The 27,872-nt window shown below is 41.6% G+C and overlaps 1 protein-coding gene across 5 annotated transcripts in view; it reads right to left on the bottom strand.

Moving 5' to 3' along the window:
* LOC123631567 (transformation/transcription domain associated protein) overlaps positions 1–27,872 on the bottom strand; it is a 114,315-nt gene that overhangs the window by 64,029 nt on the left and 22,414 nt on the right. For 2 of the 5 annotated variants that reach the window (XM_045541330.1, XM_045541331.1), the window contains exons 14-31: positions 27,260–27,494; positions 26,150–26,516; positions 25,964–26,061; positions 25,287–25,481; positions 24,635–24,826; positions 22,555–22,720; positions 20,321–20,577; positions 18,116–18,316; positions 14,863–15,014; positions 14,325–14,524; positions 12,735–12,952; positions 12,432–12,629; positions 11,591–11,851; positions 10,627–10,788; positions 8,261–8,357; positions 6,782–6,903; positions 6,285–6,455; positions 3,354–3,422 (exon numbers count right to left, since the gene is read on the bottom strand). In XM_045541330.1, the coding sequence (XP_045397286.1) occupies positions 3,354–3,422; positions 6,285–6,455; positions 6,782–6,903; positions 8,261–8,357; positions 10,627–10,788; positions 11,591–11,851; positions 12,432–12,629; positions 12,735–12,952; positions 14,325–14,524; positions 14,863–15,014; positions 18,116–18,316; positions 20,321–20,577; positions 22,555–22,720; positions 24,635–24,826; positions 25,287–25,481; positions 25,964–26,061; positions 26,150–26,516; positions 27,260–27,494 (3,361 nt within the window). Of the gene's footprint in view, positions 1–3,353; positions 3,423–6,284; positions 6,456–6,781; positions 6,904–8,260; positions 8,358–10,626; positions 10,789–11,590; positions 11,852–12,431; positions 12,630–12,734; positions 12,953–14,324; positions 14,525–14,862; positions 15,015–18,115; positions 18,317–20,320; positions 20,578–22,554; positions 22,721–24,634; positions 24,827–25,286; positions 25,482–25,963; positions 26,062–26,149; positions 26,517–27,259; positions 27,495–27,872 lie in introns of those variants that run through there. The other 3 variants (XM_045541332.1, XM_045541333.1, XM_045541335.1) reach the window with 3 other exon arrangements.

Here is a 27,872-nt window from a genome sequence, read left to right as displayed (position 1 = left end):
AATTCGCAAATCTTTGGACAAAGTTCCATCCTGAAATTACAAGATTCTAAAATTGAACTTTTATACTATGGTTTTTCATTTTCAAAGCACTGTCACCACACCACTGGAAGACAGGAATGACAGATGTTATGATCCCCATTTTACAGACGAGGAAAAGTTCGGAGTTTGCCCCAAGTCCCACAGTGTGATGACTGCATCAGAGTATGTGTGTGTGTGTGTGTGTGTGTGTGTGTGCATGAGACATGAAGGGAATTGGGCAGGTGGGTGGGTGGGTGGGGGGAAACAATGCGGTTTTAAATTCAGGGCAGTCAGCAAGGCAATGGTGTGCAAGAAAATATAATTACTCCCAATTTCTAGCAGGTATAATATAGTCTTTGTGGAGTTTCCTCTCAGAAGGTTGTTAGATGTATGCATTCAGATGAACATTATGATGGCAAACTCCAATTCAATCTTAAATAGTGTTGAGCTATTGCAATTCTAACATGAACTTGCTTAAAACATCTAACATGATCTTGCTTAAAACATCCTGATATATAATAGAACATGCTTGGCATCCGGACAGTTCACAGCAATGGTACTAATACAACTGCCACAGACAGACAATACAGTTCACTGCACTCAAAGGCACAACGCACTCTGTCCATTACAGAACCACAACACAGCTAACAAGTCACAGCAAAACCAAGTACAACAACCCCCTCCTGCAACTCCACTGAAATTCTCACCTCTACCCCTTCCATGGCAGGCTGAACCAAAACAAAAATTACAGCATGAAAAAAGGCAACAAAAAGGTAAAAAGAAAAGAAAAGAAAAGAAAAGAAACTGTTCTTCACATTGCAAGTCATAAACTGACTTTTAATAGGTTGTTCTCACCTCAAACTGACAGAATGGAGACAAGGAACATCTCCCGCACTCTGAAATGCTTTCCTGAGGATGGGGAGGAAAATCATCTTTTTTCTATTTATGTTATTTACATAGAAACTTCCCATATACTCAAACACAGTAAGGATTATTGGAGTTAACAAGACAGTAAAGACACAATTATCAGAAAGCACACAATAATTAACAAATGCTCAACAGCAAGAAGCACACCTTCCACCTTTGGGATGTCAAACACAGCCCTTCTGATAGAGTGTCAAATAAAGTGGATTTCTTCCCTAAATCCAATTTTCAAAACAGAATTTCAGAATTATTATGTAAGGGGAGAAACTGTAAAATCTTGCTATATGCAAATAAATTTTTAAAAATCTCTTTTTTAGAGTGAATAATTTAAGCTTTTATGTGAAGTGCTAACACATTAAAAAAAAAAAACCCCAAAAACAAAAAACCTCTTTCCCAGCTAATGTCAGAAGAGGACCAGGTGGTTTAGCCCCGTCAATCAGGCATATTCAAGGTTCCCCTCACGGAAAAACCCACAGTCCACGACACCACCCCCTGGAGAGCTGGGTTACCATGTGAGATGAAGCATGGTCTTCCTAAAACTAGCTTTGTGTGTCTGTGTGCGTGTGTGTACACACAGCAGGTGGTTGGCCATGCATTCTCCCCCATAAGCTCAATGCTAAAAAGGGAAACTTCCTAAACATGGTGATGGGGCAAAGCTCTGATCACCAAGGGTATCCGAAATTACTGAGGAACTTTTATCTACTTTGTATTCGACTATTTAACATATCTTCAATAATAGCATCTCAACTAAGCAATGTTATTTGGGGATTCTACCAAGCAGGAACAAACTACTTTCCAGGATCCATTCCCCATCCTGTTTAACATCCATAAAAACGGATGATCAGAGCTCAAGAGCAGGACAGTGGCCTGGCCCTGGGCTTAGGGGATGAAGCTACAGCCACGCTGGCTAACTCTGGATCCCAAAACACTGTGGCCTCTGAGTTTCAGACATGCAGTTGACCTTCCGGAGCTGGACCCGCCCTGGCTGTTCAGGTGACACACTCATAGAAGGTTGAAAATGTCCCTGGAGGGGCTAAAGGACTCCTCTACACCCATGACTCTGTCCCCTATACAACTGCTCCCCACTTCCAAATAATGTGCTGTTAAGTTTATGAAATCTTTTCCATTCAACTGAAGTCATCTACCCACTATGTTTTTTAAATGTTTATTCTAGAACTATGTTTCAGAGAACAGCTTATTGTAAGAACAAACAAAATGTAAAGCCAGAGTAACCAGCAGATGCGAGATGGCGAGGAGAAGCACAGGGGCACCTGCTCCTCAGAGCTCAGGCTGTATTAATATCCTTCGCTCTCCTCTGGGAAGATTTTTGTCTACATGTATAAATAACAAACCTTCAAAGGGGCCGTGTATGGTATCTTACTTCAAAAAAAATGTTTTAACTCCTGGTTTAGTTTTGCTTAGCTGGCTGTTTAGAAGCAGCAGGAAACACGACTTACATAAACAAAACACCTTGACACAGAATGGTCAAAACAAAGCATAATAAAGCCAAAAAAAACCAAAAATTCCAAGTTGGGATGAAACACATCCAATGAAGGCACAAAAGGACAAAAAGCCACTTAATTATGCCTCTGAAGAACTATGAGGAATTCCCTAATGGGGACACTGCTATGAAATTTCACCAGGCGTTATGGAAGATACAATTCCACTGATAGGACATTATCAACTTAAAAAAATACTTCAAAAAAATTAACATATACAAGTAATATTAGATTTGAAATAGCAGATAGCATGCATTTTTAAATCTTTAATGACCCATATCAGATACTTAAGAGATTTAACTAAAGTGGTTCCCAGTCAAAACCATATAAATGTACTTTGAAGTGCTAGTCATTTAATTTTTGGCAAACAATTGGGGTGGAGGATTTAGACCTAGAAAATATACATGCCAGTATTTATGTGATGCCTTATTTACATTCTCCTTAATACTTTATAAAGTCCTGAAAACATCTCTAGTTGGTTTCATCAGACAATAATGATTAAACACAAACATTTACCGACCACCCAGTGATGGAAAGCAATGGGAACAATAGCTGAGGCACGCACCACCATGTAAACAGCAGCTGCCAAGAACAGTCTAGAAAACACACTGTTTAAAGCAGAACTAGTGAAATCGAAATATGAACATTTCAAACATCCCAGAATTCTCATCAATAGAAACATCATATTTAAGTGAACAAAAGGGAGATTTTAAGGAAACATAAAAAGGAATGTTCAGCAATTAAGAGAAATAAAAGCAAAATATAATACTAAGAAAACGTGTTCAACAATTTACATGGACCATAATACATAAAACTAGACCTGACCAGCATGTTAGGCATAAGCACTGCTCCGGTGCCGACACGGCAGTGCGCGGCGGGGGTGCCCTGCCCAGAAGCAAACGAGTCACTCACGTTTCCGTCGCTCCGCTGGCCCCCCTTGTGGGTGATGACCACCACTTCCATCCACTTGCGCAGATGTTGCTGTGGAAGAAATACAGCCTTAGACACTTCTTCACAACACGAGTATTTCACTTCCAAAATACTACTCTGAGGTGGAAGCTCGTACATGATCATTAATTTCCATCATACTTAACATGAGAACTGCAGTGTTTCCATTATTGAAATAACCCAACCATCGAACTAGAGATGAGAATAATCGGCATCTGTTTATGTTCTGTAAATAAAAAGGCTAAACTTGCCTGATAAAAAAAGAAAATATCCTGAACCTCGTCATTCCAATACCAGGCCCTGCTGTTTTACTTCGTGTGAAATTTGTTTCATTCACAGCCATACGCTGGGAATCAGGGTAGAAGTGAAAGGCAGACATCATCCCTATCCTTGTGGAGCTCATGGTGCAGTGGGAAAACAGGTAAAACACAAAGGTACCTGCTGTATGTGACTACAATTATGGTGTAATCACCAGAGTATAAATCCATGAAACCTACATCTTACTAGAATGGCTATTTACACAAAGATATAAATGAGACTAACAGAATTAAAGGTGTAGACAACGGCCAGCCACATCATTATTCTTTCTGCTTTTAGATTTGCCAAAGAAAAAGAATGACTCCAATTGGTATATAAAATTTATTTTTAGTTCAACGAGGAAGTATCCAAAATAACTAACCATGTAAGACTTCAAGGTCAAATGTTAAGCAGTTCAAATTTAAAGAAAGAACTGAACATCATATACAAAAGAATGAAGTTGGATGTGAAGGATACACCTTAGGATCATTTAAAAAAAAAAAACAAATGAAGTTGGACCCTTATCTAGCCACATAAAAAATTAACTCAAAATGGCTCAATGATCTAAACATATGAGCTAAAAGTATAAAAACTCTTAAAGAAAGGTAAGGTGTCTTATCTCTTAAAATAATGATGAATGCTTGAGCTATTAAGCTCAAAAACATATCGCATGAAGGAAAACAAAACCCCCATCAATGAATGAGCTTGGTTCTGAAGAATGTGACTAAGCAGGGACTGATGTGTCCGTTATCACCACCCTGGCAGAGCACGGCAGGCACAGGATAATTCGAGAAAACCTGAGCCACTAAACCCAAGGGCATCTTCGATGTTAAGTCCAGGCCAGACTCAGCAGGGATGGGTCCCAGATCCAAGTGTCTGGGTAAACAGCAGACAGGGGAATTTCAACCACTCAGAAAGCAGCTATTAATGTCAGAAAATGGGGGAAAGTTCCCTGAACAAACTATCAACACAAACTCCCATGCTTTATTTTAAGGCAAAAGATCACTAGCCTCAGTCAGAAACTGTAGACCTTAAGGCAACTGTCTTCACATGTACTAAAAAAAATCTGGATAACAGTGTTCACTGAATGAATTCACAACTCCCTGCAGATCTGAAAGGCTAGATTGGGGGTTAAAAAAAAAAAAAAAAAGTCACTTCAGGCATGCAAATGTAGAAAGAAATGACAGCTGACAAGGGTTAGAAACATATTACTTTTAAAAAGGAGAGGAGTATAAAAGCTTTAGGACGTTTAGAACACATGCACAGACCTCATATATGAAAGCACCGAAGTTGTAATACGGGATGTAAGTATACATTTGATGTACTGATTAGGAAATGATATAATTTCATTTACTTTAACCACTCTAGTGAATGTATGCACGTAAGCATATTAATATCTTTGGAAGCTTAAGGAGAAGTAGTCTCCAATTTGGAAGATTTGCTTCCATATTATACTTTTTTTCTCAGTGACAATGTGTTAGGACACCACTTAACAATTTTGGTGTTTTGGTTATTATTTAGATGTCTATAGATGTGAAGAAACCAGTATATATGTGAGGTAAAAAGCTGTGTGGTTTTCATAAATATATGCTATATATCTACATTCCATGTACAATATATCTACAACTATATAATCTCTGCCTACTCTCCTGTTTATAGCTGGGAAAAAGGTGTACCAAATACCAAAAAAAAAAAAATATCTTTGGTATCTTGAAATGTCAAAATAGTCAAAGGTTACTTAGCTTGAAAAACATATGGATGTTTGCAGTGATGTACTATGAAATCGTAAGTTAAATTTTTATAAATCTATTTACCAGGAGCAAAAGAAAGCTAATAGATGAAATCCTCCTCCATCTGCTTACATTTCAATTTTAAACACCGTTAAACAGATCTTTTAACTGCATAATTATTTCCCTAATAACTCTAAAATTCCAAAGCATTTCTAAAGTTCTTACTCAAGGTTGTACAGAAGAAGGCGCACTTATCTATTTTATAGAAGGAAGTATAAATTGGTAAAATTTGTTTGGGGAGCAATTTGACAATGTACTAAAAGATTAAAATGTATACATTCCTTTAATCCAGAAATTCTACCTCTAGAAATGTATGCTGTAGATAAACACACGTCAAATTATGAACAAGTTTTTTGTTGCATCATTGTCTGTAATGAAAAGACTGGGAATAATCTAAACATTCATCGGTGGGGGAGTGTTAAATTATGACGGAATATGAACATACGCATGTATAAGACAGAGCAAAGAAGCACTTTATGTACTAACATGAAATGATAGAGTTATTACGTGGAAAAAGCAAGAACTACGTGTATATTACGCCTCCTAATACGGGGGAAAAAAAAGAATAATCACATGTCCTCTTACAAATGTAAAACCTCTCCAGGGCACACAGGAAACTGCTATTCTTAGTTGTCCCTGGAAAGGGGGGCTGGGCAGCCGGAGGACAGGGATGAGGGAGACTTTCTGCAGTAAACCCGTTTATATCTTCTGATTTTTAGACCATGTTAATGTATAATATTACCTATTTTAAAAATAATTTAAGTTTTTCAAGTTTATTATAGAATATTTTTAAACACATTTGGCTTACCATCATCTGATCACAAAATTTATCATTGAAAGAATTTGGGAAGAGCCTGGTAACAGAAGTCAGACGATTCACAACATTCAAGGTCAAGCTTCGATAATCTCCCAGCATCATCAGCAAAGGTCGCATGTGTGTGTGAATCTGATCTACTTCTATAGTAGCACCTTCTAAAAACTATTAAAAAAGAGAAGTTACAAAGAAAAATAGACAACAGAGAATACTTTATAAAAGAATGGAACTCATATTCAATTCTAGCAGCAAGTATTTATTTTCCAGACAATATACTGTATATTCCAGAAATTTATGATGAAATGAGGAAGATGTATCTTTACTGTTTAATATTTTAAAAAACTTATAGACTTATTACAATCAAGTGTACAGTAAAAAAGAAATCCAGGCATACAGACCTGTTTATACAGAGATAAACAGGAAGAACCGTTAACGCAGAAAACACACAAACTCTCTCTCTCTCTCTCTCTCTCTCTCTCTGTCTCTCTCACCTTTCTCATACAGGCTTCTCCAGCCTCCTGGAGCTCACTATTGGTGGAATTCAGGGCTTTGAAGAGTGCAGCGATGATCTTCTCCCTGGACTGAGGAAGGTAATTGCAGGCAGCAAGTGCATCTTCGGGGAGAGAAATCAATACAATTTCATTATTAACCTGAAAAGTTTATTAACCTGAAAAATACCCAAACAGTCTTCTTCTCTAGAGGCTCCTACCAACCAACAAAAGTATTATATGAGCCACTAACCCTCTTTCCTTTTATCTGGCCTCCAGAAAGACAAAAGAATGCATGGTCTTCCACCTGTGTTCAGTATTATCTAAGAATGAAATCAGCAGCTTGCCAGCAAGGCTGTGATAAATCTGAGCCTCCAGGTGGGAGGAAGAAAGGCTGGAGGGGGAAGAAGGGGACCCCCACTGACACCCCGGCCCCCCAGGTCATCCTCACAAGGTTACCGTTCACCAGCCTGCAGGCAGGCCCATCTGAATAATGCTGAGGGCACAGCCTCTGTCCCTCTGGTAACGGGATTCAGCAGACAGATACACACAGCCCGGCTTTTCTTCACTGCCCACCTTTGGGGGTTAAAGGCTTTAAGTCTTTGAAAATGCACATATTCTTAGGAAAGGGGACATACCTCAACCCTGTATGTTACTTAAGAGAGAACATTCTAACAAGAGAAGGTGCAGGAGAGACCCAAAAAGACAGGGACCCCAACAGGAGAAGTGAGAAGCTGCCAAACGTCCCCTCCCTGGGTGCCCTCCACTCACTTTAGCTTGCCCTGTCTAGAATGTTCTACCCCCATTCTCAAACTCAGGTATTACGGTGTGCCCCTCAGCTCTACAACTCTAATTAAAGGAAGGTTCTAGGAATATTTTATTAAGGGCATAAAAATCAAAATAAGGAGTCAACTAAAAAAGGCTATACTGGGTATTTATATTCACCCCGCCCCGCCAAAAAAAGAAAAATGTTTCTATGTACAAGGGTCAGTCAATACGGACCTAGTATCTTCCTAAGCTTAGCACAATTCTTGTGCTTGACTACGATAACAGAGGCTCCTAGGGAAAATCTAGAGAGTGCAGGATTCTCAAATGCTTCTGAGTTATTAAAAAGTCTGTAACAGTTACAGTGTCCCTTACTATACACTTTGATTCTGACAAAAATGGCAGTATATGAATGCTACAGCAATTCTCTGAAACCAGAACATTTGATTCATAAGAGAACTGCAGAATAAAGACTTTAGTATAAGGTATAAGTGACTTAAATCCTAACAACACATATAATCTTATGATATCTCATTATGCAGTTTGATAAACATACAAACATAATGTTTTGATCCCACCTTAAAAAGTCAGAAAAATTACACAACAATAAAAAGGCCACTGTCTCCTTTCACTTTTTTTTTCCTGTAGGCTTCCTTGGCAGTCAGTCTCCCTTCCCTTTTATACCCTGTGACTTGTTTCAGTTTAACATTAACTTACTCAATGCTGCAATCCGCAAAGGTACAAGTGACGGAAGGCTTTTGTAACACGGCAGCTTTGTCAAAGCTGAATCTTCAGCCTCACACAAATTCAACAGCTGCAAAAAATAAAACAGCTTGATTTAGCCTACTCTTACAGCGAAGACACAATAACCTTGCAAATAACAGAACACAGCAATCTTCCATACACACCACAACACAATTAACAGCTGACAAGCTAAACTCAAATCCTAAAGAGTGAAAGTATCAAAATATGACTGAGCTTCCTTATTCTAAAGCAAAACTCAGTTAACCTCATTAGTGAAATAAATTCCTGAACACTTTCTCACCCACTCTGATACCATGTTTTTTCTTAAAACAGGCCACTTTAACTGCAAATCGCAAGACGGTGGGGACGACGCCTCCTCATTCAGAACAGCTCTCAGTGCCTTGGACCAGTGTTCGAGAAATGGGGTGGGCTATAATTCAAATGTTCACACGCTCATACTTTTTTTTTCTTTTCAAGTACAGAAAAGCATTCGAAGGAACTTGGAATGTCACTGGGAATTCCAGTGGCTATCTTTCCAGACATTTTACCACACAAGTGTATACGCTGAATATCTAAAGTAACATATATGGTGTTCTATTACTATTTTCCCTTTCTCTTTATTTACATCCTAGAAAACTAGTATAGACTTTTACCATTTTTTTTCCCCCTTAAAGATTCCTACCTGGTAAGAGATTTAAAACGGCAGAAAAGGATATATAGTGAAAAGCACTTCAAGCCTCCCACCCCATTCTCTCCCCAGAGGAAACCACTGTGGTCCTTGTATGACCTTCGGAAACACTCTCCTTGTATATATAAGGACACGTGTCTGTGTGTGTATACATGCAGGTTTATGTGTGTGTAATGGAGGGGAGAGAGAGAGAGAGAATGAGAGAGAGAGAGAGAGAGAGAGAATGAGAGAGAAAGAGTTAGAAAGAGTCGGGGAATGACAATACAAAACCAGTGTTCCAAACACAATCACCCAACCAGAATCGTGGTCACCCACCAGAATCACCTGGGAAGCTTTTAGACAGCAGCTTCCCAGGTCTCACCCCAAATCTACTGAACCAGGGAGAGGACTCAAGAGCCCAACTGTCAAAAGATCCTCACATGTTCTGATGCTGCCAGTGTACTGGTAAATATTTGGAAAACCAGTTTCATGCCCTTGACCCTACCAGGTTCGGGTCTTAAGTTTAGTGAGTTCTCCATGCAGGTTATAGTATATCTGTCTCAGAACAGCCAAGGGAAGCTGTCCTCCCATCTCGTACAGGCTCTTGACCTTCTGTGTGAAGCCTGATGAGTGATCATTCTTGGATAGGGGATATAACAAGGTTTGAAAGATCAGAGCTAGACCATATGATCATATAAACATTTGTCCAAGCAGAAACATAGGACTTGAAAATCTTAAAAACACAAGAGGTAAATTTTCCTAATTGGAAATTCAGACTTCATGTGGAGCAGGAAGAATTTGCTCCCTGGTGATTTCTTCCTCAGCGCACTCTGACAATGCCTCCAGGAGCATGATTTATGTCTCATAAAATTTCAAACTGGGACTGATCATCAGACCATTACTATATTCTAAGAACTAATGTTTATAATTTGGTAATATCCACAATTTATCACTGGTATCACCTCACACTGAGATGTTTACAGTGACAAATACTTATAAAATGCCATCTGCCAGCATCCATGTTGGGGTCAAGGGGCATGTCCACTAAGCAAAATGAGTTAGGGTAGTGATTAGGAACCTTGCTTTAAAATAACAGCCTTGGTTCAAATCTAAGCTCTATGGCTCACCTGCTTTGTGGCTTTAGGTAAGTAATAAATCCTAAGGCTCAGTTTCCATACCTTTAAAATGAGAATAAACAGTATCTACACTTCATGGGGTACTATCAAAACTAAGGGCATTCGTGACATTGTCAACAGCGCATGGCACATTTAAATGGTTAATAAATTCCATAAATTGGCACTTGATCTGGGCCAGCCTTATCTGGGCACCAGTTGATGTGACAGTAATTATAAAGCAGGTGGGTGCAGTCTTATCTTTAAAATACAGCTTTAAGGCCCTAAATTAAAGCAAGGTTCCCTGCAGGGGCTAACAGAGTTCTAAGAACTCAGAAAACACCAGCATTCTCTGAATATCTCCAATCACCATACCTCTTTTCTACCCAAGCCCAGATGCAACATACCTGCTCAGAGTGCTATGCCAGGTTATGGCTGGTTACCTGCGGGTCACCGCCTGAGCCTTCTCTGAATGCTGCCTGACCAGTCTTCGAGTACAAAGACAGGCTACAGACACACCTCATCACCATCCACACCACTCCACACCACCACCCCCCTACCTCTGTGTAGAACACCTTATGCTCCACCACGTTAAGATCCATTGTGAAGAGCCTGGGCTGTAACGTGGTACAGAACGTGTTCCCTTCCATCAGGCCAATCTGGGCGTTAGCAGGCTGGTGTCGGAGCAGATGCTTCTTGGGTGGGACCATATCCTGGAGGACCTGGGAAGGAAAGGGAGGAGAACTCGTTAACCAGCTACCCCTTGAAAAGCAAATACCTCAGGTCACAATAGCCCCAACAATGACCAATTTGAGAACTATAAGTAAAACAGAAAGTTATTACAGCTGTCCTCTAATTAAGGAAGGACAGATACGTTCCATGTGCTAAAACTGGGTCATGGATAGGCAGTAACCTCTCTTAAAAAAAAGAAAATCAGAAACGAAAAACAAATAAAAACAAAACAAGAACAAAACTACCAGACTGTGCTATACAGACTTAGAAAACCAGCCTTCTATTCTCTTGACACCAACAATTACTGATATAGCCATAATATAAGCACACTGTTAATTGCACATCTAAGGTGAACAAGAGCACACCTGACAGTATAGGTGGCCCTCCATATCTGAGGGTTCCACATCCACGGATTCAACCAACTGTGGGTGGAAAATACTCGAGAAAAAAATAAATTAAAAATAACAATGCAACAATAAAAAAAATACAAATAAAAATATAGTGTACTATTGACATAGCATTTATATTGTATTAGGTATTATACATAATCTAGAGATGATCTGAAGTGTACAAGAGGATGTTCACAGGTTATATGCAAATACTACGCCATTTTATTTAAGGGACTTGAGCATCGTGGGATTTTGGTGCCCATGATGGGTCCTGGAACCAATCCCCCTTGGATATTGAGAGACAACTATACTTTGTGACATGGATACAAAATTATAAACTGAGTAGCATCTCAACTCAAATTTGGAAAGAAAAAAAAAAGAGTTCTGGTGACAGAAATCTCACCTCTTTATGGGGCTCCATTATCACTGTCACACTTTTTCCAGTGACCTGGGCCAATACTTGCAGTGAATGCATAGCCTGTTTTCTCACAGTGGAGTTAGGGGAGGTGACTTCTCGAACCAAATCATGTGTCACATGGTGAAAGGACTTTTCCTGAGCTGCCACAATCTCTTCGGCTCTCTCCTCGTCTTTTAAAGGCGTCGCACACCTCATCAGAAGCTGCTCCAGGGTGGTCTTTGCCATGGCAACTGCCCCGTTGGAAACCTGCAGGCCAAGGACACCTTAGAACAAAAGCAGGGGGCAACACCTCCCACTGCAGCCGTCTCCTGCACACCTGTCTGCCATGAATGCTGCCATGGGGGGATCCACGTCCCTCACACCAGCTGCTTTAATAAGATTACTTCATAGCACCCACTGGGTACTTCGGTGCCTGAATCACCTTCTGGCAGGTAATTCCTGTACATCACTGAGAAAAGGAAACATGGATCTAGACAGGACCTTGCATTTACCAAACAGAGAAGCTGGCAGTGCCCACTGTGCTCTACTGGTGAGTCACATCTGCACACAGGTTCACAAAGAATGCAATTCTTGTGGAAACTTTTGCAGTACATGAGAGGTGTACTGTGGTAAGTACCCCAGCCTGCGACTGCTCCTTATCAAGGCAAACAGCTATTGAGAGAACCCAGAGAAAGCCTGTGGGGGTTCTGAGCAGTCCTTTCATTAAAGATGCTGTAGTGAAATCTGCTAGGACAGCACATTTGCAGAACTGTCTCATCCTAACTGTTCTCCAGCAATTAGCTTCTTGAAAACAGCATGGTTAGGTGTGGGGCTGCCCGTCACCTACCTCTCCCGTTAAGTCCATCATGACAAAAAGAAGTGCCTTGAGGAATGTCTGCTGGTTCTGGAGCACCCAAGTGAGAGGCAGCCTCTCCATGAGAAACTTAATGGACACCACGCCTCCTAGCTTTGCGTACCACGCCTGCTCATAACAACATGCACACAAGCGCTCCACGATGTATGAAAACAGGGGCAGCTGGCATGCCTAGACAAAAGGAACAGACCATAACATGTTATTGCAATTCTTAAACCATCAGTTTCAAGCATAAACACCCCTCAAATCAGCAGATACTCCTCAATCCTTCCTTACCCTCTCCTTTGAGCCCAGGATGATACTTGCAACATCAAATATCACAGCTAAGGCCACCTCCCCGATTTTGCAAAGTTCCTTTTCTTCATATGCCATACAGATAGCTATCGCGTCAATAAGGACCAAGGGATCCATTCCTTTCGACCCATTTTCTTCACTGTGAAACATGGCTGTGCTGGGCTGGCTGCCCACCTGGTAGCAAGGGAGCAAGAAAGGACCTAAAAGGAGGGGTAGAGAGCATGTGAGAAAGTTCACTTACATGATCATTCTTGTCCCCTTAAACTGCAAAACTACTTCATGCTTTCTTTGAGGTTAGGAAGTCAATAAAAGCCAGCACTGAAACCTTAAACCAACTTCTGGTCAACTGCCAATTATTTGTAACTAAGTGGTCTGATTCCCACTAAGGCTATTTTCTAAATGTTTTCCATGATATAGTGTATTGTTTTCAGATTTTTGTCAATCACAACTCAAAAATTATTAATTTAAAATGAGAACCACAATCAGGTATCTTTTTTTAAAAACCATTAAAAGGCCAAGGGGCACAGCATGGGAATGACTATAGGTCATGCTCTGGACATTCCTGACATACAAATAACAAAAACCAACAGCACACAGCTGTGACAGAGAACACACACAGTCAGAGAACCGTCAGCCACAGCAACTACCAGTTACCGCCTCACAGGTACCAGCACCAGGCAAGATGGAAGTTACAGAGTGTTAGTTTTGTTGGAAAAACAATGTTGACACAGAAGAAATACTGAGAAATAATCAAAGCACTAAACTGTACAGTGTTGACTGTTCAGGCCAAGAGGAGTTAAAAGGGGGAAAGTTCTATGTGTTCTGCCTGTTGATCTCCGGTGAGGAAGCTCCGAGGACACAAACTGGAGCTGAGCTACTCAAGTGTGGTCTGCAGACTAACTGTTACTGGCCTGGGAGGAGATGCCAAAATTGAGGATAAGTTTTCAGAAACTTACACAGCAACTGGCAGTGTCATGACACGTTTATTGTCTTTTACAAAGGTATATCGTCTGCAATCGACTGGAAATAAAAATGAACACAATTGGTCCTTCACCACCAAGAGGGTGAAAGCCAGCAAAGCAGAGGTGCATAGCCGGTCTAGGCAGGACAAATAGCCTGGGTGACTGTCCTAGAAGGAGGAAAAACCCCGCAGGGGAGAAGATGAGGAGTTGGCTGCAGAGCAGAGAGCAGGTGATGGAGCAGAGGGGTAGACCGGCCTTGGAAACAACAACCAGGCAGAGAAATAAAAGTAATGAGTGTGACCATAGCTGTTTTCCATGCAGCACGTCCAGAAAGTATTTGTACACAAAGAGTATAAAGGGGCCAACTGATTAAACTGGGTGTATTTTACAGACAAAGCTTGGTAATAGCTTTCAAGTTGATACAGCACCCACCACTGAAATACCAATCACCTTCATCAATGTAGTAAGTGGAAAATTAGAAAACAAAAGCCCAAAATCTATCAGTCAAACTCAGCTTCTCTAAAACAACAGAATGTCCCGACCAAGTTTTAGAAGCACCCTGAAGATGTCAAATGTCTACTTCTTTGCCCTAGTGGGTCCCCATACTCACCGCACTGCTGAGCAACTGCCACCATCGTATAGTGGCGGATCAAGCTGGCCACAAAGGGCAGGGCGCTGGGCCGCAGGTCCTTAATGACAGCAGACATGAAGGCCCCGGTCAGGGCCTGCTCAAACGTCTTCCGGGCTGGGGTGTCCTGTGCTTTGTAGCGATGTGATATGATGACGTTGGGTATGGTCTTTTCTGTAAAGCTGAAAGACAAAATTAAGTCCAGCATCACGACACTGAACTCCTGAGCTGATAATTCCACCATGACTTGTTTTTTTACTTCCAACCTACCCACTTCCTTCTTATTTAGACAGGCCTGGGGGAGTCATTTTCTCTGCTTTAAGGTCAGCAACAGCTGGAATCACATATGAATTTCATTCTGAACAATGATAGCCAGTGGTTCAAGAGACATCAAATATATTCTGCCTAATATGTGCACAGCCAATAAATCAGGACACTCAGAAGCCTGGGAGGTTCTCTCTATCCCTAATTCCTGAAAGTGAGGTCCACCCCATCACAGAGGGTGAAATGACTGACGTACTTGGGGTGTGCAAGCAGCTGGTAGAGCGCATGCTTGTTGTCCTCCAGGCTCATCATAGCCACGAGGAAGCATCTGATCACCTCCCACGCCTGCCTCCGGTAGTAGGGCTCTGTGTTGGCGCTTTTCAGGCAGTCCAGAGCCGTCTCAATGGCCTGCAAAGGAACACAGAAAATACAGCTTCCACTGAAATTAAATGACTTTGAAAAGCTTTCACTGAAAGCATTTGCAGCACCCTAAAGACTCTTAATGCATATTTTCTTTTGAGAGAGCACAGTGGGCCAATACAGCCTAACAGGTAATTCACCAAATGACACTTCTGGAAGAGGCAGAAGTAGTATTATGAAATAAAGAATTGCACAGTTCAAATTAAAACATAAGATGTAGTTTAATAATTTTTTTTCTTTTTTTTTTTTCGCGACAGAGTCTTACTCTGTTGCCCAGGCATAGAGTCTTGCTATGTTGCCCAGGCTAGCCATGAACTACTGGGCTCAAGCAATTCTCAGCCTCTCGAGTTGCTAGCATTACAGGCATGAGCCACCATGCCCGGCTTCAATAATTTCAGGTTTAAATAGCCAAGAAGAGATTAGAGAAATTAAGTGAGCTCAGAAGGCCTCTTGTGGTAGATTTGCTGGATTAAACTAGATTCTGTGTCCTCCACACACTCATCAAGGTCCTAATGAGAATAATGAACTTTCTGCAGAACACAGACTTTCCTGTGTCTAAGTTCAAAACTGAAAGATGGCTTTCTTAAGCCCTTACTAAATTCCCTCTTTAGGAGAAAAAAAAAGTTTACATTAACTTTTTCAGAAAACCTACATAGCTATACACACACATTCTGATCCTATTCATTTCCATTAGGTTGACCGAGACGGGAAGGAAGGTACAATCAATCACGCACATACAAAATCTGAAGCCTTTAAACAGCTAAGACATTAACTTTAATGATAATCACATGCATATAAAATCAAAGAACTAATTTTTGTTTAAGGTTTGGCCAGGCATGGTAGCTCATGCCTACAATCCTAGCACTTTGGGAGGCTGAGGTGGGAGGATTGCTTGAGGCCAAGAGTTTAAGACCAGCCTGAGATCCCCATCTCTACAAAAAATAGAAAAATTAGCCGGGCATGGTGTTGTGCACCTGTGGTCCCAGCTACACAGGAGGCTGAGGCAGGAGGATCACTTGAGCCCAGGAGATTGCGGTTGCTGTCAGCTATGATGCCACTGCACTCTAGCCCAGGCAACAGAGTGAGACCTTGTCTCAAAAACAAACAAAATAACTAAAGATTTGCCAGGCCCTGTATGAGGAACCAGGAAAGGGTGAAGACAGGGACAGAGGCCCTGCCCTCCAGACCATGCCAGGTGTAGGGACACACAGCACACACATTCACATGAGTGTGACAATGGCTCCTCACTATGTGAGTCCACCTTGAGCATATCAGTCCTTCTGCAGAACTGTCTCTGATCTGGTCAGTGATGGTTAATAGGTGGTGTTGATTTTAAAAACTTTATTTTTCAGAATCAACGTAAGCTATGAGCCAATTACCTGCCAAAAAGAACAAAGGGTTGTAAGATGTGCCAAAAGCAGAATTGTTTAATGGAAATTCACTGGTACTTGGCTTGGCCATAAGAATCTTTCCCTTTTCCCTGCCAGCTCCTTAGCTGCTCAGCCACTCCCCACCTACAGGTCCTGCTTGGGAAGACGCCTTGACAGGTACCACAGTTAAGTCTCTACAAGGGTTCAAAGACTTTTATCTCCTCAACCTAAATTCTTTCATGCTTTAGTTACTTTTGGGCAAAATTACTTCTAAAGGGATTTTTTTTTTTTTTTTTTGCTCTGCTCACTCCACGCAGATGTCCAATAAAAGTTAGATGCCTTAGTTTTCACTGCTAATACCAACCTTGCCACTGACATGGCTAAAGCAAACAGAATCCTCTCAAGGAAATTACCTGAGACATGGGAAAGTGCTAGAGGCATAAGGCTGTTCACTAGAGTAATTTTAAATGTAAACACAGAGAATTTAGGAGGAAATTCTCTTAGGAGGAAAGTTGATTTGGGGAATATTTTGATGAAGTTCTGGGGTAAAAGCTTAAGATTGCACCTGTCCCAAGGCTAGACAGGGCAATACTACCCCATGGGGCAAGGGTGAGAACTGGGAATAAGGACAAGCTTAAAAAAGTGGGGGGACAGGAAGAGATGACAGAAAGTAACTCCAGGGTGATGCTTACCATAACGGGTATCCTCTCCCGCAAATGTTTAGTAAAGTCCAGTTAAAAAAAAAAAAAAAAAAAAAAAAAAAAAAATCACAGAACCCACTGCATGAGTAAACTTCTTAAACAGAGAGAGAAAAACGCCCAGTGCTGCAAACTGATGCAACAGATGGAGCAGAGTCAGCTGGAGCAAAGGGAAGGCTCAGAGCGGTTCCAGGCCACAGAGCACTGGCTTACAACACATGGGCCGGGGGCTCAGGGCCCAGCAGGCACCCACCTTACCGAAATGCCCAGTCGCTCAGATGCACCTAAAAGGATACTATGATATCCTTAAAAAAATACCCAGCACACAACAACTAGATAACTGTCCTGAAAAGACACAGTAACAAGTGCTATGCTAGACTGCAGAAAAGGGCTGCTGACATAACAAGGAGGAAAAGCAAACGTGACAACCTGAAGACACTGACGAAGGACCAGGAGAGAGAGGTGGGGGAGAAACTGCTTTCAATACAGACAAAGCAAAAGGAGCAGAGCAAATACTCCAGCAAAATGTTGGGGACAGTTTATTGTTTGCTTTTTACACAATAAAATGGGAGTTTATGAAGTGTGAGAGAGACCCAGGAGCTGTCACCAGTGGGATAAGAGCCAGGAGCAGAGAGCATGAGCTATGTTTGCCCAGAGAAGGGGAGAAAATGAGGTGCTAGGGGTGACAGGGATGAGAGACAAGCATGGAACCCACTTGGGTTCTCAACAACACTTGAGGTAAAGCCCGTTGGGCATTAAGAGACTAAGAATTCAAGGTGGGATGGGCTGGCGTCACCTCCTGGTCATCAGGAAAGACGGGACTGCTCAAGGGTCCCAAGCTCTCAGGGCAACACCCCTCCCACAGCCTCCCAGTGTTCTGAAAGCCCCTCGCCAACCACGCCGATCACCAGATAAAAACCCTGTTCTACTCCAAGTTAGAAATTCCCTTCCCAAAAAAGCATGTCTTATTTTCAAGAAACATAATATCTTCACAAAGCTCCCCAAAGACTTCCAAATTTACCTTCTCCATTGGGAGCTGAAGAGATGCTTTACAATCGGAAAACTCCACTGTAATACTAGGGCCTTGAACTTCCGTCACAACATAGTGCAGCTTCTGGGATTCCTTCAACATCTTCCTGTTACTGCCACCAAATTTACCAAGTACACGATAGGCCACGTGGGAGATGCTGTCAGCAGGATTGCGTAAGGTACGCCACAAAGCCTAAAAATCAGCATGCTTTTGTTAAAATCCTTCCAAGGCAAAATATTCACACAGTTCACAAATCAAAATTCAAAAGTGATGAAACACTATAGAGCAACAATCTTTCCTGCCATCTTTGTCCCCCAAACAGTTTCCCCTTCTTTGGGGAAACCACTGTTATTACTCTTGTGTGTCCTTTGTTCTTCCACGCTCCCATAAGACAAACAGAAGCACATTATAAATACTTCAGAGCTCAAAAGCAAGAAAACTAAACAACGTGTTGTTCAGGCACATACAATACAAAATGGGAGGGGAAGCATACGGAGGTAGATGCAATTTGCTGGCCAAGTTCTAGTCCTGGGGTTACATCATGAGCTCTCAGGTTTTCACTTCTATCTATTAGGCTTTGTAACTTACAAATATGATATATAAATTATCTTGTACATTTCAAATCTTACAGGAAGGCAAAGGGGAAAAACACGGATCATAAAGTCACCTGCATTACAGGACTACAGGAATAAATAAGTTAACATGTACCCTCACCTAAGGAACACTCACACTCAACTGTCCCAAAAAACTCTGTAAATTTCCCCATGTTTTTGAATCTAAATTATCAGTAGTCCTAGAAATTACCATAGTTCATGATTTAAGTCAATTTTCTTAAATCACCTTCTGTAACAATGTCAAATATATGTGTCTAGCAATAATCAAACTTAACATAAAATTTTGGTACTTTTTCTCTAAATCAAGCAAAGTTCCAATTTCTCTTACATTCCTATAGGTCCAAGCAGGCTTCTCCTTAGTAATTATTGGAAAGGTGGAGTCTAAGTCCCCTCACCTCACCCACCCTTCACCTGGCCCACCCAATCCTCACAAATCCTCAGGAGAGGGGACTTCTGCTGCACTCCCCCAGGAGTGGGTGGCACTGAGAACAAGCTTGGCCTGAGCTGCTGATGGGACCGGGAGAGACTGACACTGTGCTGCTCCTCTGGAGTGTAGGTGACTATGGCCTTGACTCTCTCTCTCTCTCTCTGGCCGTCTGCTCATCCATGGAGGGAAGGCTCAAGAACCCACCTCTGCCTCCTCCCACATGCTGCTCATGCACACTGGGTCAGGACCAGGGTCTGCCTTCTAGAACCAACAGTGCTGTTCTAAAGGCAGGCTCTTGTCAATCCTCATGTAGACGGCAGGCAGAGCCAACTCTGACCCATCCCCTACACCATCTTCTTCCAGCCTATATGATGCCCAAGATCTAAATCTCAGGATAGGCAGACAAAGTCTCCCAACCTTAACCCCAAGTCCAAGTTGTGGTCTCCAATCTAGCTCGTCCAGAGACTCCTGTCCCCTAGGAGTTATTAGCTTCCATTATATACAGCTGCTGTTCCGACCCCTATTTGGGGTCAAATACGCTAAACAGGCAGATGAATAAATAGACAGCCTAACCCTCTGACAATTATCAACCACATCACAAACCAGTAATAGCAAAACATGAAGAAAAAAATCTAACTGTAACATGCGAACTTTAATGAACAAATATATAAGTATCTTCAAAACTACCTCCTTTACTAGCTGTTCTGTGTCCCTTAAGGTGGGGTGGGCAGACGCCTATTCCTTCCCTCCGGAGTCCACATCCCTTTATTATGCAATGGAAGATCTTTCATGAATAAAGAAAGGTTTTTGATGGAAGCAACGGTGGCCATATAGTAACCTAACACCTGCCTCCTTAAGTCATCAACTTATTAAGAATATAACACTTGTGAAAGTTCTCTGAAAAAGAGGCAATACTGCACAACAAATATCCACTCACGATCTATAGTATTTCCTTGTATCTTTTAACACATTAGAAGATTCACAAAGTGCAAAGTCACACCACTCCATGTAGCAGAGAGCCCACCCCAGAGTACAGAGAGCCCAGTGATGGCCCATTGCTCCTGGAGAAAACAACTCATCCAAACTGCTCAGTAAAAACTAGCTACTGTGAGCATCCAACGCCCCCTGCTGGCACTCAAGTCAACTCAGACTTACCTGCATGAGCTCTGCGCGGACAGGCTGAATGTGGTCATACAGGAAGTCGGGCTGCAGGTTGTCCACACACAACTCCAGAGTCCTCAGGCCTTGGCTGACCAACGTCTGAGACCCATTGAGTGCGGACACCAAGGGATCCATTAACATGGGCAGATACGGCAAGAGAGAGCTCAGCCGCACGGGCACCGTGAGACACAGCTCCACAAAGAGGTCCTTCATGTGCTGCTTGTGCAGGCCGCTCTGCAACATGTTCAGTCCTGGACACAGGGTTTGAGAGCGTCAGAGAGGGACGTTACCTTCCAGACACATGCCAAAGTTAACTGTAAAAAATAAGTGATCCACCTTTTACTGTAAACATCACCAAGATTATAGGCCGGGCATGGTGGCTCATGCCTGTAATCCTAGCACTCTCGGAGGCTGAGGCAGAGGACTGCTTGAGCTCAGGAGTTCAAGATCAGTCTGAGCAAGAGCAAGACCCCATCTCTACTAAAAATAGAAAAAAAAAAAAAAAATTGCTGGGCAACGGAAAATAGAAAAAATTAGCCAGGTGTGGTGGTTCGCACCTATAGTCCCAGCTACTGGGGAGGCTGAGGCAGGATGGCCTGAGCCCAGGAGAGTTTGAGGTTGCTGTGAGCTACGGTGACACCATGGCACTCTAGCCTGGGCAACAGAACAGGACTCTGTCTCAAGGAAGAAAAAAAAAACAAACAAACAAGATTATAGAAAGACTTTTTGTGCCCTTTATAATAATATACCCTATTAGTTAAATCAGTTCTATAACTGCATCATCTCTTTTGTAGTGGCAACAACAGGCTGTATGTAATTATTATAAATAGTAATTAAAATTATATTATATCCTTATAACTTCGTAAGTTATCTTTTTAAAAAATCATTTTATACTATTAACAAGCCCAACCTAAAGACTCAGCCTTTAAAATGATGCTTTCACCTCAAGTTCAAAGTTTATATCTTTTCAGGCTTCCAGTAGACCAAGTTGAGGTCTATGCTCTAAAATAAGTATTTTTTAAAATCAATTTTTGTTTACTATAAATGGAGAAGAGCCTCCTCCTTACAAAGTTGAACCCCCTACACTTCACAGGGATAATCAAGGATTTACTGAGTTGCTTCCTCATTGAGCCCTTCCCACTGAGGGACAGGAGACCAGCTAGAAAGAGAAACTTGTGTACCAGTGGACCGAGACTGGGCACGTCCTGCGTAGCACAGGCCAGCAGTGCAAGAGAAGAGAGCTCAGAGAAAAGAGGAGTTATCAGGGGAGGCACCACACTGCAGCAGAACCAGAGACAGAATCCCAAGGAAAAGGGGATGAGCACACGGCATAGGGCCAAGTTCCCAGCAGCGGATCAGCGTTAATGAGACTAGGAGGGAGAAACAAGCTTGGGGACAGCAGAGAGGACACAGGAGGAAGAAATCAGACTGAGGACAACAAAGGTTTGGGGACTAGAGATGGGGTTAAATATGAACCCTGATTTATGAACACATGAAGCCCCTGCCGTGGCAGATTTATGATCACTTTATTTATGTTTTGGTTTTATATTTTCATTTTTTTTAAATGGCCATTTTATTTCAACATATTCAAGTATATCCCAGTTGCCTCCTGAGTATATAATCTCACTTCTCTTTAAGGAATTTGCAAGGAAAATACATGAGAAAGTCAATCCCTTGTCAAGAGCTATTCCTGAGATAGTGTTTCCAATCAGTTCATAGCCCATAAATATTCAATGGGCTCAAGATCCCCTTTAACTATGTATCATGAGAGCACTCCTAATTATATAGGAATTACAGGATCCTGGTTATGCAGATTAGAAACTAGATGAAAATATATACCGACTGTAAATCAGCTTTGCGACTTAACCTTTTCCTTTTTGTTCTGATTCTCTTTCAGTCTAGGAATCCTGATCTTACTATACCACTAGAAACCACTTTTTTTCTAGATGCTTACCAAACACTATACAAATGCAACCAAGTCCTAACCAGGTACCTAACACCTTCCAAATCCCATTCAATGCTGAGTAGGGAGGGAAGAGCCCGTGCCCAACAGGGCTCCTTTCAAAGTCCCATTGCCTTTAAAGAAGCGGGCGGGAGATATGTAACACACACACATGTCCCACCCCACCAACCATGACCTTCGTGGGGTACAGAGGATGAACTCTAGCAATCAAAGACAGATACATGCACACACACAAGACTGAAAGGCAACCAGTCACCGCTCTGACCTTGCAGGAGGTTTGGGAGGAGAGGCAGAAACTCCTGATACAGGAGATCATGGCTACCTCCGCCGATAGAGCGGAACAGTGCCCGGAGCAACAGGAAGTAGTTGTAGGGCTCCTTGGCGGTCTGTGCGAGCTCCATGGAGCTGTTCACAATCTTGTGCAGGTGAGGCTGCAGGGTGGAGAAAAGGTAGATTAGTGGAGAGTCTACACTCTCAGACTCGAGCCGAAGCATCAGTGCAATCCAACAGCAATGAAAGGCAATTCTGATGAGTTTATTCCAAAAGAAAAAACAAAACAAGAACTTTCCAACCCTTATTTGACTCAAATTAATTTCTCTTAAAGTACATATTGGTTTCCACCAGTTTAGCTATGAAAGGAGCATTTATCCTTACTCCACAGTTACATGATGTTGTACAGACAACATGCAACAGGAACTCACTGGTCTGTGTGGTTCTTGTGGGGAGGGTCACTCCTTTATAGGACTATGTAGTCAATAAGATTAAAGAAGCCTATTTCCTAGAACAATCTAAATGCAAAAAGTTACCTACAGGAATAGAAACTGCACTACCAATCAAATAAGATGTAGGCAAAGTGTGAAAGAACCTCAAAAGACATTTGAGATTACAGGGTTTTAGAAGACTTAATGGAACAATGTGTTTATATGGATCTTTCTTTAATTAAAAAAGAATCCCTTTATTACATCATAGTAACTTTAACATTTTAAATCACATTAGCTTTTTATTTTGTACTGCAAATCCTGCTTTTGACACATCACAGACTAAGTTTAACATAAAATTCTTTTGCATATATATTTAAAGTGAACTGTAAACTGTTGGTTTAGTCACTGATACAGTTTCAAATTTATTACTGTATATAATTGTATATGGCGTGATATATTTATTTTACAGAACTATATATTATTTTTTGACAAAAAGTTCTACGAAATTTACTCCTTGCATATTTTTCTTGAGCAATATTCTAACATTAGGTTTGTCCTGTTAGGTTTTATTTTGTTTTTTGGTTGTTGTTCTGTATACTTGTATCTAAAGTTGGCAAAAATTGATTTGAAGATACTGAATTATGTGAACACAGATTATGATTAAATATTTTATATCTTTAAAAAACGGAGTATTTTCCTTATATTAATACAAAAGTAATGTTAAGGTTGTTGATAATAGATTACTACATAACTAAAAAACCACCAGCAAAGTGTCACATAGTGGGGCTCGGTATCACCATCTGCACCTTTACTCCATAAAGAATGGAGCTTTCCTCCATCTTCAAATTTTCCCCTATGGGAAAAACATCTCTCTTTAGATACAACTAGTGATAATACTCAACTTTCTATAAGAATTAAAATATTTTGCCACAAGTGGAAGTGAATTTTCATAAGGTTTTTATTCCACCAGCTGCTGCTTTTAGTGAGTGATATACGTTGTAGTCACTTGCTAGAATCAAATTACTGATGAGATCCAATTATACAGGATTAGTCATCTAGAAAAATGTGTGATGAGACATCTTCTCTAAGATGATTTTAATAAACGAACACAAACTGATTAGAACTCTTGATTTAAAAGGGAAAAATAAGCAAATAGTCCTGAAATGTGCTATGTACTTATTGCTATACAGAGTGTGAACAGAGAAGACACAAAACCTGGGTAAAGGTTGATGTAATCAGAACTGTCACACAGTAGGCTGTTTCTCTTTGGATTGGAGAGGTACATGAAGACATTTTTTCCTTGTAGAATATTATTTTGCATTTGCATCACTTAAGAATAACATGCTCTTATTTTACTTTTGTAATCGAGAAAAGGAAACTGAGTTTTTAACAAGCAACACTAATAACACCACATCATACTTAGTTCTGAATTTTTCATTTTAAGATACCAGATAAATTAAGCTGTTTAGAAATACATAAAATGTATTTCACACTTGGCCCTTGTCACAAATATTTATTAATTCAAAGAGCATTTTACAGATAAAAAGAGTCACTACAATTTCTGTTCAGAAGTGAAAACAAGAATTAGGAAACAACAAAAAAATCCCTGACTACAAGTACTACTTAAATCTGAATGAACTTTACCTTGAGCATTTGTTCATTTTCAGCTGCAAAGAGGGAGACGGAGCCAAAGACCAACTTAAACAGCTTGAGGTACAGGTTGGAGAGCTCTACGTTGGAGCCCATTTCTGGCAGGCGATCAAGGAGATATTCCACCAGAATTGTAGCAAACAGAGCAGAGGTAGTAGGATTTGCCAAGAAGGAATTGGCAACAATCTATCAAAACAAGAGATGCACGTGACAAAAATAATCCCTTCCTCAAAACAGCTTTAAGACAAAGTAATGAGCTTTTCCAAAACAAAACAGAACCTACACCAGACACTCCAAGAAATTTAATTATCCACCAAAGGAAAAAAATGGATTTGCTGAGCATTGAGAAAAACAGTTTGCTTCAAGTACTTCATCTGTTATTTCATTCACTCTCACCATCAAATACCTACGGCAACATTTAATACATATTTAATTTCTCCTAATGAAAGGAACTGGTCCAAAGCATCTGGATCTTTTGAAAACTTTTTCAAACATTACGGCCTAATATTTCTCCTGATTTTGCTCTGCAAGCATATCCTTAGGTGCATTATTCTTAAAATCCTCAAATTAAATGAAACACGAAGTATTCAACCCATAAAAAACTGCAAAGTTAATGTTGAAAGAATATACAAAAGGAGTTTTATACCTGAAGAGCATAATTTTTTGAGATTCTTTCCACCATATAAGGGACTGTAGTTTGAAAGATTTCTTTAAAGGTTAAAGGATTCATCATTGTGAACACACCAGCGAAGTGTTCCAACACCTCCTTCTCTTCCTTCATTCGAACAGTCTGGCAGTTTGCGACACGAATGTACGTTTGACCGTTTCCCGCTATCTGGACCTAGTACAAGGAAAAGAAAGAACCACACTCACAGGCTTTAGAACTGAACTTCTCTGAATATATTCCATTATATAATCAGATCAGTTGCATACTTAAAATAGAGCACTAGAATTAGATAATAAATGTACCCCCCCTGCCAAATCTTTTAAATTTTCTCACCTTAATTTTACAAAAGAATTTTTTAAAAAACACTTTGGGTGTTCAGACTAGGAAAATTAGTAAACTTAAACCTTACGTTTCTATTACGCTCTGTTCATACCATCTGCCCCAGAAGATGCACACATTCAGACTTTTATTAAATATAAATGAGAATTCTCATAAGTGCAACACTAAGTTGCAGAACAAAAGCAAAGGTGGGTATATAAATACCACAGACCATCCAAACAAATAACAGACATCTCAAGGCCTATTCCATCACTAACATCTTAATTCTAAAAGGCATTTTCCATATGCAACAGGCTGGTTTGAGGGCAATTCCTTACCTGATAAATATCTAAAGCCTGCATTGCGTATTTCACAAGTTTTATGTAAATCTGTGTCTCTTTGGGCTGTAACTGCTTGTTGGGAATAAACTGAGCTTCTGGAAAAGAGAGAATATTAAGTTAACTTGAATAAAGCCCATTTTATTAAAAATGTTGTTTATGTAAATAATTCAAGAGCAGAATTACCACCAGGTGCTTTACAGGATGTTATGCCCCACGTGATCGTCTTGACACCACAGACCAAGGTTTTCACCAAACTGCGGCAGTCTGTGACCTGGAACGTCTGCTTGTCTTCCTTATCTTTTTCTCCTTGCTTCTCAAAGGGAGGCACGGGGGCTGGGGTCACAGGGGTGGCTGGGGTGGGGGGTGGGAGCGGGGGTGGAGGTGGGGCGGGGGTGGGGGCTGGGGAAGGGGCAGGGCCTGGGGCCGCAGGGGCAGTGGGCACCCCGGGCAGAGCTGCTTCCACAGCTCCGAGTTCCGACTGAGGCTTGCACTTCTTAAAGATGGCAGAGAGCTGGTACCGAGCAATGGTGTGGAATTTGAGAACAAATACCTAGTGGGCAGAGAAAATCGAGGGAGAAGACAAAACTCATTCTTCTTCAGTAAGCCAAACTACCCTTTTGGATGACAGAAAAATGAGATGACACTGAAACCACCTGCTGATGTTGTTCCCCTAACAAAAGAGGGGAAAGGCTGGTAATGTCTGAGCACCTCCTTTGTGCCAGGAATAAAGGAAAAGAAATGCTCTACCTTCTGTCCAATTACTGTTGTGTGAAGAGTCTGGCCCAGGAAAGCTGAGGAACTGGCCTGACAAGCAGGGCCCAGATTTCGCCCCAGGCTGGTGGCCCCATCCCTCCAGGCCCCCACCCTCACCCACTGGCCTGGGGAGCTACACTGTATCCCTCACCTAGGCACTCACCTGGGTATCTCCCCAGAGATGTCCACAGCTAACTTGTCTATTATAACCCCAGAAAATAACTCTCAGGAAGTGTGCTAAGAGCTTTTGTGCATTGTTTTACTTAACTCTCACAGCGACCCTATGAGGAGGATACTCTGATTATGGTTAAAAGATGAATAAAGCAGCACAGAGAAGGTAAGCATCTTGCCTAAGTACACCCAAGTGTGCTGTGAATGGGGGACCCGGGATTTGAACCCAGATGTTCTTACTCTTGGGATCAAGCTTGGTGATCGAGCCACCCCATAACCTTGCCAGTACAGCCCTTGTACAAGTTATCAAGGTGCAGGACAGAGAGCTCGGGGTGGAGGGGGGATGGTGTCTCTCAGAAGGGCCCCCACCTCCAGCATCCGCATCAGGACGTCTCTCCCGTTGCCACTCTCCTGCTCGCTCTTAGAGCGGATGCAGTCCACCAGGTTGAGCAGGAGCTTGCAGGACATGGTCTGAATGCTGCTGGGCAGGGATTCGTCGTCGATGTTCTTGGCAAAGAGCTGGACGGCGAGGGAGAGGTCGCTGAGAGGCAGGTGCTGTCGAACGTGGTGCACGAGGTCAGCCAGTGTGCTGTAGGCGAGGGGCCTGCGGGCAGAGACCTCCACTAGTGCTCATTGCCAAGTGGCCATGCTTGCAGACCACCATGTGTGTCACTACCTGCGCCCCAGGAACACCACCACTGGGACGGCATGGCTACCTGGGACACATTCCATATGGTCTCTGTTTCCCCTCTATTACTCTCTCCCAATTACAAGACTAAATGGCTCAAGCCTTGTCTTTTAAAAAAAAAAGAAAAAAAAAAAAAAGACAGGGTCTCAACTCTGTCCCCCAGGCTAGAGTACAGTGGCATCATCACAGCTCACCACCAACCTGAACTCTCCTGGGCTCATATGATCCTCCTATCTCAGCCTTCTGAGCAGCTAGGATTACAGGTGCATGCCACCACACCTTGTTAACTTTTTA

The sequence above is a fragment of the Lemur catta genome, chromosome 2 (genome assembly GCF_020740605.2).
Source record: "Lemur catta isolate mLemCat1 chromosome 2, mLemCat1.pri, whole genome shotgun sequence".
Taxonomy (NCBI): domain Eukaryota; kingdom Metazoa; phylum Chordata; class Mammalia; order Primates; family Lemuridae; genus Lemur; species Lemur catta.
Note: the sequence above shows the minus strand (reverse complement) of the source record. Positions and strands in the feature narration are given on the sequence as shown.